Genomic DNA, 12,507 nt, shown 5'->3' on the forward strand with positions numbered 1-12,507 from the left:
GCGACTTCTGCGCACTGTGCATTTCAGCATGAGCGGACCCCGCTCTGCCATTTTATGTGGCCTACTACTTTGTGGTCGAGTTGCTGTTGTTACCAGTTGCTTACACTTTGTTATAATATCACTAACAGTTGACTGTGGAATATTTAGTAGCCAGGAAATGTCACGGATGGACTTATTGCACAGGTGGCAACCTATCACGGAACCACACTTGAATTCACTGAGCTCCTGAGAGCGACCCATTCTTTCACAAAATGTTTGTAGAAGCAGTCTGCATACCTAGGTGCTTGATTTTATACACCTGTGACAATGGAGGTGATTGGAACACCTGAATCCAATGGTTTGGCCGGGTGTCCCAATACTTTTGGCAATATAGTGTATATGCAACTGGAGTGTCATTAGGCATGTTCTGCTTGCTGTATGACCCTGTACAGTCATGAGCATGATAAATTTTTACCTGTCGCAGCAAATTGAATCAGGATTTGTAAGGTTCTTTTTGCCTTCTTCAAGATCAACTGTGGTTTTAGGATTGGTTTTTAAAATTCGATGAACATGCACTGTTTTTTAGTGACAATCTCAAGTGTAAAGGATGCCCTGACCCTTCAGGTTGGGCACAGTTGGAGGGAGCAGTCAATCGGGCAGGTCAGAAAATCATACCCAATTGCTTTTTTTCCCCCACTAGCTAAGTGACACCATCAGCTACCAACACCATCTCCTTTCCCATTCCACTGCATACCAACAGATACAATACTCAGCCCAGCTGTTATATTTCTGAGCCCGCTAGATGATCCTGTTGTATGCATGCAGGTATTGACCACCCTCATAGGTCTAGAGGCAGCTTTGGCATAGTGAGGATGTGCAAACTGAAGGATCCAAAAGTAATCCACCTTGAAGCTTTACCTAACAATTCTAGGGAATGAGTGAAATCGGCCAGTGACCTGCTTTAACAAATGCCGCTTCTGTGCTAAATTGGAAAGCCCACCCTATACACCCTAATTTGTATTATCTGACATTTGCAGCAGCAAGATTTCAGACAGGACCTCACCCCTATGTAATTAAATCCAGACAAGCAATGTCTGGATCTAATTACTGGTTGTGAGGCTTTTAACCTTACAGCTTTGATATATTGGGATATGTGAAAGACAGAAAGGAACTTCTAGTGGGTGTTCTTGGGAATAGCTCCCCAACATCGCAAATCAGTGAACAAAAGGGGTTCCTAAACTAGTACATCTGATGAAAGAGATAGTGGTGCACTTGTGTACTAAAGCAATTTATGAAGCACAGAGTGGGTGGGTAACATTCATTGTATGCATTCCAAGTCTTAATTTTCAGTTCTCAATGGTCTCTACCTTTAGGCTAGGTTCACACCAATGCAGCTTGCGTTTGATCTGTTTCTGCAGTGCTTTTTGCAGTCCATTTTGCATTTTTGCACATGCGTTTGATGCGTTTTGCTTTTTTTAAATGGACTGTAGTGCGTTTCTGCAAAATGCAAAACGTACCGCAAAACGCTTAGGTGTGAACCTAGAGTAGACACCAGGAGATCACCAGCAGGTACAAATGTGAGTGAAATCCACACTCAACTACCCTTTTCTACTGAACACTTTCCCCGTTTCTTCACAGTAATTTCCTGGCAAGAATGCGAAAAAGTTAAAGAACAGATTGTTATCGGTGGATGGACATTGGGTCACAAGGAACCTGTTTTAGTGTTTCATAATTTCTTTAAACCGAAGTCAGGACAAACTGGCCAAAGGTACAATCAAAGTGCCTATGTCCATCCTGACAGATGAACATGTATAGAAAGACATTTAACTCAAACAGGACTTTAAAGCAGACCAATGAAATAAATAACTTCTGTCCATCTAGACCACCATGTCAATTTATGTTGTAAGCTAGAGCTTTGAGGTCTGTTTATTAGTTTAAGTGTAGACCACCATGTACCCTTACAAGCATGAATGACAAACAAGCCCTGCAATATGTACTTGCCTTGTCATAGCCGCCCTAGGCTTTAAAACGTTTACTAAACCCACAACAGTAAAATCAGTCTGGGGGTTAATCTTCCACATTGTGTAAAAAGGCTGTTTGATCCTGTCTTCTCTGCTCCCCTGCTTCAACAGTCCCCCATAGATAGATAGATGATAGAACAGAGCCTGGGGGGCAAGATGCACATATTGGTGTGTATTTCTAGAGAGTTTTTATTCTTTCTTCGGAGAGTACATGTGATCAGCACAGGGCCAATCAGCACTGTCCACACAGAGGATCAGTGGTCATGCAGCCTCATCAATCAGGCGAGAATGAAAACTCCTGCTACAAGCTTTAACCAGTGCTCTGCTGGACACTGATAGAAGTCACAAGACTGCTCTGACTGCTGATGAGAAAAGGTATTTAGCAGTTTATATTCACTGAAATAATTGCGTTTCCATGTTGTGTGTACTATGGGAGACCAGATATAGTGAATGCAGGGTCCGGGGTTTAGTAACACTTTAAGGGCAGCCAGACATGTGATCATATGCCTTGGCTGTCGGTCACACAGCTAAAAGGCAGAATCAATGTTTATGTAGATGACTTTTCACTTTAGTACTATTAAAGCGGAGTTCCACCCAAAAGGGGAAGTTCCGCTTTAAAGATTGGTCCCTCGCTCCCCATTAAGGATTGGCACCTTTGGGGAGTGGAGGGGGGAACGGGTATCCAAATTTGACAGATACCTGCTCCCACTTCCGATGCGATTGCCTAGGCGATCAGAAACAAAAGTTGTCCTCCACCCCCTCCCTCCCCGAAGTTTTGAGGGACACGTGATAGGTCCCAGAAGACGACAGGGTCATTCAGGAAGCTCAGTGCTACTCGCGCATGCTCAGTGGGCACCCGGCTGTGATGCCGCAAGCTGTCACAGCCGTTTGCCCACACTGAAAATGCTGACCTCCTGGAATATAGGGCGGCAGGTGAAACGGGCTGCGGCAGGGGCAACGCGGGATTGTAGGACAGGCGAGTGGCTGTTTTTTAAAAGTCAGCAACTACAGTTTTTGTAGCTGCTGACTTATTTTTTTACAGAGTGAGTGGAACTCCGCTTTAAGTATACACAGAAAGTCTTGCATCTCACACAGACCATGGTCTGTGCCATTTATAACTACTAAATGTAATTCTTGCCATGCAGGTCAGTTGTTTCTGTCAAATTAACATTGCTTTTTATTATGTTATACATGATTTTACATGCTTACCATTCTTGAACTCGATTTCTAAAATGTCTGGGGTGTTAGGGGCTGTTGCAGGATCTTTCGTTTTCAAAAACAGACCATCTGGAGCATGTTTCTGGAAAAAAATAGATAGCAGTGAAATATAGTATAGTAGAGGTGTGTAATTACGATATAAAATGCAGGACAACATATAGATATATAGAAGACATGAGGAATATTTTATACATGAAGCATACATTGGCAACAACTTTATGCAGAAGAAACAAAACAGATGCCAGGAAGAGTCAGAATTAGGTGGACAGACAGAAGGAGCAATGGTACGGTCAGGCCCGGAATAACGTAGGGGCTATTAGAGCTACAGCTCCAGGCCCCTATCTTAATATAGGTCCAGCCGCCCAAAAAGAACAGACCGCAGCTAATTTGTGCCTCTAACACCTCGTCTCGGTTCTCTCTCTCACTACAGCTGACAAACTCTACCCACCATCTCTAGAACCGGAGCACTGCCCCGAAAATTAAATATAAGCAGAGATTCCTTGGCACTTCCTGATTTGCTAAAAGTTCTTTGGGGGTGGTGCTCTGAAGTTGGTGGGCGGGGTTTGTCAGTTACAGTGAGAGAAGCTGGACCGAGCGCTGTAGGGAGAAATAGGAGTTAATGGGGCGCAGACTAGGCAGAAATTAGGCGCTAATGGGAAGCAGGGCGGGGGCAGTAGATGGGGTGCATGTCTGGTGCCCCACCAGCACCTATTTGCTCATTTATGCCATGCTTGTCCCCCCAAACACCCCGTTCTGCATCCCCCACTTTCAGTGTCTGGCAAACTCTGCTCACCACCCCTAGAAGCCGAACGCTTTACCTGGGAGAGAATATGGGTGGAGATTAGATTAGACTTTGCCAAAAAAACATCTAAAAAGCCAGACCAATTCTGGAAAAACATTCTTTGGACGGATGAAACTAAGATTAATCTGTACCAGAATGACGGGAAGAAAAAAGTGTGGAGAAGGCTTGGAACAGCTCATGATCCAAAGCACACAACATCATCTGTGAAAGATGGTGGAGGCAGTGTGATGGCATGGGAATGCATGGCTTCCAGTGGCACAGGGTAATTGGTGTTTATTGATGATGTGACAGAAGACAGAAGCAGCCAGATGAATTCTGCAGTGTTTAGAGATATACTGTCAGCCCAGATTCAGCCAAATGCAGCAAAGTTGATTGGACGGTGCTTCACAGTACAGATGGACAATGATCCAAAAACACACTGCAGAAGCAACCCAGGAGCTTTTGAAGGAAAAGAAGTGGAATATTCTGCAATGGCCAAGTCAATCACCTTATCTCAACCCAACTGAGCATGCATTTCACTTGCTGAAGGCAAAACTAAAGGCAGAAAGACCCACAAAGAACAACTGAAGACAGCTGCAGTTAGAGCCTGGCAAAGCATCAGAAAGGAGGAAACCCAGTCTCTGGTAATGTCCATGGGTTCCAGACTTCAGGCAGTCATTGCCAGTAAAGGATTCTCAACAAAATATTAAAAATGAACATTTTATTTATGATTATATTCATTTGTCCAATTACTTTTGGTCCCTTAAAAAAGAGGGGGTGGCTACTCTTAAGAGCTGCAATTCCTAAACCCTTCCTCCAATTTGGATGTTCATACCCTCAAATTAAACCGAAGAGTGTGCACTTTCAGCCCATAGTCATTATATAACTATAGCTTGAACATGTTTTGTTAAATACCTGAAAAAATCTAAACTTTTGCCTGTGTCCAAATATATATGGACCTAACTGTATATGAGGAGGCAGAAAAAGGCAGAAAAAGACAAAAAAAGGCAGGAGGCAGTTGACAAAAAAGTAAGATACAGGTAGACAGACTCTAGAAAATGGAAGAGAGATAGGGAGAAGGGAAAAGTATGAGAAGAGAGACAGACAAAATGGAAGGAAATTGGAGGATAGAGGCAGTAGACTAGGAAGAAAATGTATGAGGGGGGAAAATGTTAGACAAGAAAGGAAAGGAAGGAGGAAGTAGACAATGAAGGAAAGGAGGGAGGAAGTAGACAAGGAGGGAATGTTATGAGGAGGGAGATTGTAGACAATGAAGAAAAGGAGGAAGTAAACAAGGAGGGAAAGTTATGAGGAGGGAGATTGTAGACAAGGAAGGAAAGGTACGAGCAGGTATGAAGTAGAGAAGGACAGAAAGCTATGAGGAGGGAGGCAGTAGAGAAGAAAGGAAAGGTATGAGAAGGGAGGAAGTAGACAAGGAAGGAAAGGTACGAGGAGAGAGGAAGTAGACAAGGAAGGAAAGGTAGGAGGAGGGATGAAGTAGACAAGGAAGGAAAGGTATGAGGAAGTCAACAGAGATGGAAAGGTACAAGAAAGGAGGCAGTGGACAAGGAAGGAAAATTAAAGGGGGAGACAACAAAGAAGGGAGGAGTCTGTAGATTGGTAAAAAAAAAAAAAAAATATACGTAGGATGACAGAAGACAAAAATGAAAAAAAGGTAAGAAAGGAAAGGTATTAGGAAGAAAGAAGTATATAAAGAAGGAAAGGTATGCTGAAGGAGAGAACAGAAATGGGAGAAAGTTATCTGTAGGCAGACAATACACATGGAAAGGTGCCAAAAGCAGACAATTGTCAAAGATGTAAAGCTATTTAATGGTCAGACTGCATACAAGAATTGAGAGACTAGTCGACTACTGTCAAGAACAGAATGATACAAAATAGAAAATAAGTAGGGGACATACAGGCTGGACAGTAACCTTGCACATATGATGATGTTTCAACGAGGAGATTTTGGGGGAACACGCATATTTTCTTGCTGGTGGTGAGTGGCAACTGATATGGCGTTTTGAATTTTTCTGCTGTAGTTTTTGTCTCTCCCAAGTCATAATGACGGTGTCCCTTCATCACAGCTGGATTTCCTGTTTGTTTATTCTACATTATAGAACACCCATGGTGGGAGTGTGACCCCAAACTTTGGCTTTGTAAGGACCATGCTACTTGAGCAGTCCTAGGAATTCCACTTAACATACTTCTCCTGCAGCCTATAATATCTATAAGAAGCCAGCAAATTAGTTAGAACTGAATTGCAAGTAAATATAAAATGTAACTTTTCTATGTACTGAATTTAAGATATCCTTTACTTCATTATGAGTTTGGCTGAAAGGAAGAGGCATCGCTGTAAGCCGATAATCAGGCTTTACTAAACTACACAGTGACTTGGCTTATTGGAGAGGAGGAAACCAGGCTAAAATGCTGCTCCTTCACTATCCAATCACAGGTAGGGATGGTCTTTGACCAAGCGGTGTTACTTTAACCACAATAAGGGAAAATAAGGTCAACACATGGATGTCTGTAGTAGAAAACTAGCTGAGAATTGCAAATAACTAGCAAGGTAAAACAGTTCATACTTGTGTACTTCAATTTCTGCTTTAACTTGCCTGGCACTGCACAAAACTAAAATATCACTTCTGGGTGGAGTTACCATTTAACAGCCCTTTATTTCCACTTACGGCTTTAATCTTTCTGAGAAGCTCAGGTTTATTTAGAGACTGCCAGAAAAGTCTGACTAGGTCCGTAGCAAAATAAATTCCAGAATCTGGCAGATATAAGGTTTCTGCATAAAGATGGGGCTCTCTATACTGCACACTAGTTTATTCTGCAAAGATGGAGAAAGAAATGGGGCTGGGTGACCCCAGCAGGTGCTCCGCTGGAACGCACTCGTACAGTGTCCCCAAGGTTAATACATCCAGGGGAGCTGAGAGGAACAAAGCTAAAACTCATCTAAAAACGCATCAGCCTAATTCCAGCCTTGGCAGAGTTACAATGAAGAGGCGCCTTTATGGAGCACTCATCAATCATGGCCTTTCTGGGTTAGTGGCTAAAATCCGCTTTGGCCCATTTGATTGCCTGCTGTCCCTGACTTGTGGGCGTACTAATGCTTGTCAATCAATGCGGTACCCAGCTTTCTCTGCATGGCCTGCTATGAATTCTGAAGACACCTACTGTATGCTATGGGCAGGGTGCCTCCTGACAAATGCTCAGTTAGCAATGCTAGTAGCTGCATAACGGCTGACGCAGGATGTAGGAGGAAAAGGGTCAGGCCCGTGGACTCAGAGAACTGCAAAAATCATATTTTACATTTAGTATAATCACCAATTTTATTGACTTTACTCTCAGAGGAGATCTCCAGATCTAAACAAAAAACTTTTTTTTTGTTGTATCTTGTGCTTTAATTATATAATGATGAAGAACATTTTCTCACCGCTGCTCATAGTTTCAAAATATTGATGTGAGCTTTACAAGAAAAGATATGGACCCAGTGCACAAATCTCTCTCTCTCTCTCTCTCTCTCTCTCTCTCTCTCTCTCTCTCTCTCTCTCTCTCTCTCTCTCTCTCTCTCTCTCTCTCTCTCTCTCTCTCTCTCTCTCTCTCTCTCTCTCTCTCTCTCTCTCTCTCTCTCTCTCTCTCTCTCTCTCTCTCTCTCTCTCTCTCTCTCTCTCTCTCTCTCTCTCTCTCTCTCTCTCTCCTACAGCTGCAAGCTCCTGGTGTTTTCCAATGCCAGGTCTCTAAATATACCTTATTAAGCTGGATAAATAATTGAGCTGATTTCTCAAAACACAGAGAAAGGAATCTAAAATCTGTGAGCAGCTTTTTGCTATCGCAGAAGAGACACAATGGGGTTGATTGTTAGTAAGAATGTTTATGGTGTAACACTACCAACCCAGTGCTATTGTGCTACCAATGTTATAAAAAGGTAAAGAAAAAATTAAATATGGAAAAAAAGGATTTTTAAACAAAAATTGTGTGAACTATAGTGCACCTCCTCGCTCCTCGGTCCGTAAAAATGTTTATGGTGTACCGCTACCAAACCCCATTTTCCTCGCACATTAATTGAATATCCTTTTGCATAGTGAATGTTCACCATGTTTATTAAGTTCAGGGAAAACTCTCTTGCAAAGTGAACAGCCTTTTTTACCTTTAGTCAATCATCTGCAATAAACGATTATCACCTTCCTCCTAGCAAATGCTTTGCATGAGTTCCTTAGTGTACAATTACAGAATCTGCAGGGTGATGGAATGAATAAAGTGATTTTTTTTTTTTCTTACTAAAAAAGCGGTCATACTTACCTGCTCTGAGCAACTATATTGCACAGAAAGCACCGTCTTCTGCTCTTCTGGCAGTCTCCTGCCTGCACGGTCACCTTCTCCCTGCTCTGGATGCCTCCTTAGCAAGCTGTGCATGTGTGCTCCTGAGCCGGGTTGATTGAGTCACAAGAGTATGACAGAGAACAGTAGAAGCCTATGGTTTCCACTGCTGTCAGTGTCTCCTGTGAGAAGGAGAAGGTGACAAGACAGTGCAGGAACAGTAAAGCCGGTCATAGACGGTTCAAATCTCAGCCGGCTTAGCAGGACTGGCTAAGATTGAGATCATATATGGACAGGCTGACTGTACCTAATTTGATTGTTGTATGACTTGGGTACAACCAGCCTGTTGGATTTTCACATGCGGTAATCACAGTGTTATCCCGGCCGGGACAGCTCCCTGTGCCCCCCCAGAAGGGATTCAACCATCAACACAGTCAGCACTTGCAGGAAAGAATACTGAATAGTCTGTAATGTACAGCGCTGAGCGAACTATTGGCGCTTTATAAATACTGTATAATAATAATAATAATAATAGTCTATGGCCTCCCTAAGGGGAGTCAGGTAAGTGTTTAGGAATGGGGGGGGGGGTACCTTAATGCAAAGAATGCATTACGGTAAAAAAAACGGTCAACTTCAGAACCACTTTAACTCCTGTGCACGTGCAGGTGTTACATCACCTCAACCATGTCAATCAAGATGGCTGAAGATCTCAAGAAGATGGCAAGGGAGCTTGTGGATGAGCAATTACTAGATCAGAGGTGAGTATAATTCCATTTTACGTGTTACAACCTGGTCCAGGACACTCCCTAACCTGGGATAGAACATTAAAGGAGCAACTGGCTACTTGCTTAGACTGTTGCCCCCAGGCTAAGCCTTGCTGTACAGGGGATTGCAAGAGGCCAAATTTAAATTCAGATATTATTGCTAATTTACGGTGAGATAATAGGAGCATTGGCTTGCCATACTCACACTCATGTCAAAGTTGTGCCAGTCCAATTCAGGAACAAAAAAAAAGAAAGTCTCTCTACAAAAGCCTTTCTTCATGTGCTCTTTATTGGATGCTTTTTTTGATGCAATAGTGAAGGTACAGACACTGCATGGCTCCTACTGATTACAATAGAACAATGCAGGACAAGACAATAGATTATCTGAAATACTCTTACCTTTATTTTGCTTTCCCACCTTCAATTTACACCCCAAGAGAGACAGCCCATTATTAGTTCTTTTTAAATGCTCCATTTGAAGCTTACAGAATGTAAAGGGCTCTCCCCACCACCATGTGACAGTGTTGGCCCAATTGCCAGTTCTGTCACATAGAATGAATCACATGCTCCTTCTACCCAAAAGTACCAGCTAGTTTTTTCTCCCCTGGTGACTAAATGAAAATGAAGGGAAGGGAGCAAGTGCAGCTTGTTGACAAAGCGCCCATGCCATCAGGATAAGCACAGACAACAAATTATTCGGTTGTCTGGTTTAGGAGTTGAGCCTGTTAATGGTTTCTTTTTACAAGACCCCTCAAGCTCTGTCATTAGAAACAACCACAAAAAAACACATTTTTGTTTAGTAACCATCTACTGCTTCCTATTTGTTTCAGCATTGGGCTCCAAGAACCAGGGGCCCCAGAGCAAATGCTTTTGAACAGTACTGCATACAAACAGGCAGATGGACGGGCAAGGCACTTATCCAAAACCTAAAGTTTACCACCTATTGTTCCATGCCATGTGTCAGGAAAAGCAAGAGAGAAAAGAAAAAAACTTGAACACTAGATTGGCTGGTAAGGTCAGGCTAAGTGAAAAGGGGGTCGGGTCTGCAGGGCAGCCGCAAAATATCCCAATTCAAATCTCTTTACTAAACACTGGAAATCAAAGTCACTTAGAGGCCAATTTTCAAACCTTCCACCGCTGACAACCTCTATTAAATAAAATAACCAAATAGAAATAAAGCGACAACCCGGTCTCGCCATTGCCTTTTATTGTCAGCCACTTTTTTTTTATTTTTCTTTTCAAAGCCTTCGGTTCAAATGACATGTCATCGGTGCCACTGTATCGCAGGCTTTTCCATTTATCCGGCCCGGCAGGGGGGCTGCTGCAGCGATGTCATCGAGGAAGGAACAGAGGCGGAAAAAAAAAAAAAGAAGAGGAAAGAAAAAAAAATATGCAGCCAAAAATAATAATAATAAAAATAAGGGGAAAGAGTCGTAGGTGGGGGGGAAGGAGCAATAAGTAGGGGGAGAATGAGGAGAGAAGGGGAGGAAGAAAAGAGTGTGAGAGAAAAGGGAGAGGTGGCAGCAGAGAGGGGTGAACAGATTAGCAGCAAATGGGCCATGAAGTGAATGCTAGTGTAAGGCCGCTTGTGCCGTCAATGGTTTTATTCACCCCGTTGATGTTGTTGTGTCCCGGTCTGAATGAACTCTTTCAAAGCGCCATATGAAGTTAAAGCAAGTAAATTTCTATCTTTCTAACATTAGAATGCCTCATTGCTCCTCAATCAGCTCTCATGGAGGCAGAAAATGACCCAACCATCTGTTTTTTTTCCCTTTCTCTTTCTTTATAAATCCATGCAGTTGGCAGCATACGGCCTAAGAGGACAAGGTACCTGAGAAGAGAGATGCCGGGCAGATAGATAGATAGATAGATAGATAGATAGATAATGATTTGCAGGGATACAGCTCTATAACTGCAGATAGGAAGAGAAATAGAGAGATGGAGAGATGATGGAAAGTTAGAGATAGACAAATAGACAGCAGTACTTAGACAAGATAAAAAGGTAGAAAAATGCTAATACTCTTAGCAGACAGATGAGCAAGATAGAGGTAGATATTTTTTAGAGATAAATCTCCAAAACGATAGATAGATAGATAGATAGATAGATAGATAGATACTTTGAGGAATGCATCTGTAAAACTACAGATAAGGAGAAAAATACACAGTGTGTGTGTGTGTGTATATAAATATAACGCTTAGACTGCTTATACGTAGATACTTTTTAGAGAAAAATACCCAAAATTATAGATAGGTAGATAGATAGACCGACAGACATTTCTAAGGAAACATCTTAAAAAGGTAGTTAGTAGTGAACAAAAAAATAAAGATAGAAGTAGATTTAGAAAAATGCTCCAAAATGAATTGATAAAACAGACAAAGAGAGATAGAAAAGCCAATAGATAGACACACACTTTCCAGAAATATATCTATAATGCTTTGGCAGATAGCTTTTTCGATTGATAAATTGCAGCACAATGTGTTCCTGCTAGGGCTTCAAACTCAGGGCACAGTACCGCAAAGCATGGACACCAACAACCTTTTCACTTTGCTTCGATAAATTAAAAAATAAAAGGATTCTGATAGAAAATATTAATACTGTAATGCAAAGGCCTCATTTATCCATTAATGACAATTTCTTTTCAACTGTACATGATATTGCCTGGATCTGCCAATCAGGCCACATGTACCCAATTCTGGATAGGTACGGAAAGCTAAAGCCAGACTGGTTGCTTTGGACAACATCATTTTATATTCTCTGTCGCTCCAGACTTCATAATGAGCCTTGTAAATTTTTCTGCCGGTAGCTACAAGCTTTGAATGGAGACCAGCCCTGCATGCGCGATCTAACCACTGAACTACTGTCGTACAGATGATGTGAACCTATGGAGAGGAGCTCTGCGGGCATTAGATCTCAGTACTATTCAAACGGTTTCTCCAAGTGGGTTCCAACAGGAGGCATTGGGGGAAACCCACAGACATGCAGACATTCCCTGATCTGACCATACAAACGTTCTCCCACTGGCATCTTAACACAGCAAAGAATAACAAGTGAGGTCTAGGAAGATCTATGTGGATCTGAGTACGTTTTGCTGCATGCCGGGGTTAAACAGGCCAGCCACTTGGGCTGACAAGCTGATCAGAGACTGAAATGTTTATCATAATATTGGAACAAAGTGGATTCTTGCTTCTGCCACAGCATGGCTCATCTCCAGGCTCCTTCCCTGCCCCGCAGGCTTGTTCGCTCTGACTGATAGTGTAATTAGTGCTGACGGATCGTTTACCTAGCTCTTAGTGACTGTCAGAGCATGAAGACAATGTCTTGTTCACTCACTGGGCTGGAGGCTTCCCTGTATCTCAATGAACCACTTCATTATAGATTGTTAGCTCCCCAGGACAGAAAATGTATATTTATTTCAAGGCA

General features: G+C 42.4%; 1 protein-coding gene across 2 annotated transcripts in view; it reads right to left on the reverse strand.

The window, feature by feature from the left end:
* The window catches only part of ASS1 (argininosuccinate synthase 1), a 142,724-nt gene that overhangs the window by 60,084 nt on the left and 70,133 nt on the right, over nt 1-12,507 (reverse strand). For both annotated transcript variants that reach the window (XM_089669039.1, XM_089669040.1), the window contains one exon: nt 3,210-3,300. In XM_089669039.1, coding sequence (XP_089525165.1) covers nt 3,210-3,300 — 91 coding nt within the window. The remainder of the gene's footprint in view (nt 1-3,209; nt 3,301-12,507) is intronic.

Source organism: Staurois parvus, unplaced genomic scaffold (genome assembly GCF_062004578.1).
Source record: "Staurois parvus isolate SC_StPar_1 unplaced genomic scaffold, SC_StPar_1.0 ptg000068l, whole genome shotgun sequence".
Classification (NCBI taxonomy): Eukaryota; Metazoa; Chordata; class Amphibia; order Anura; family Ranidae; genus Staurois; species Staurois parvus.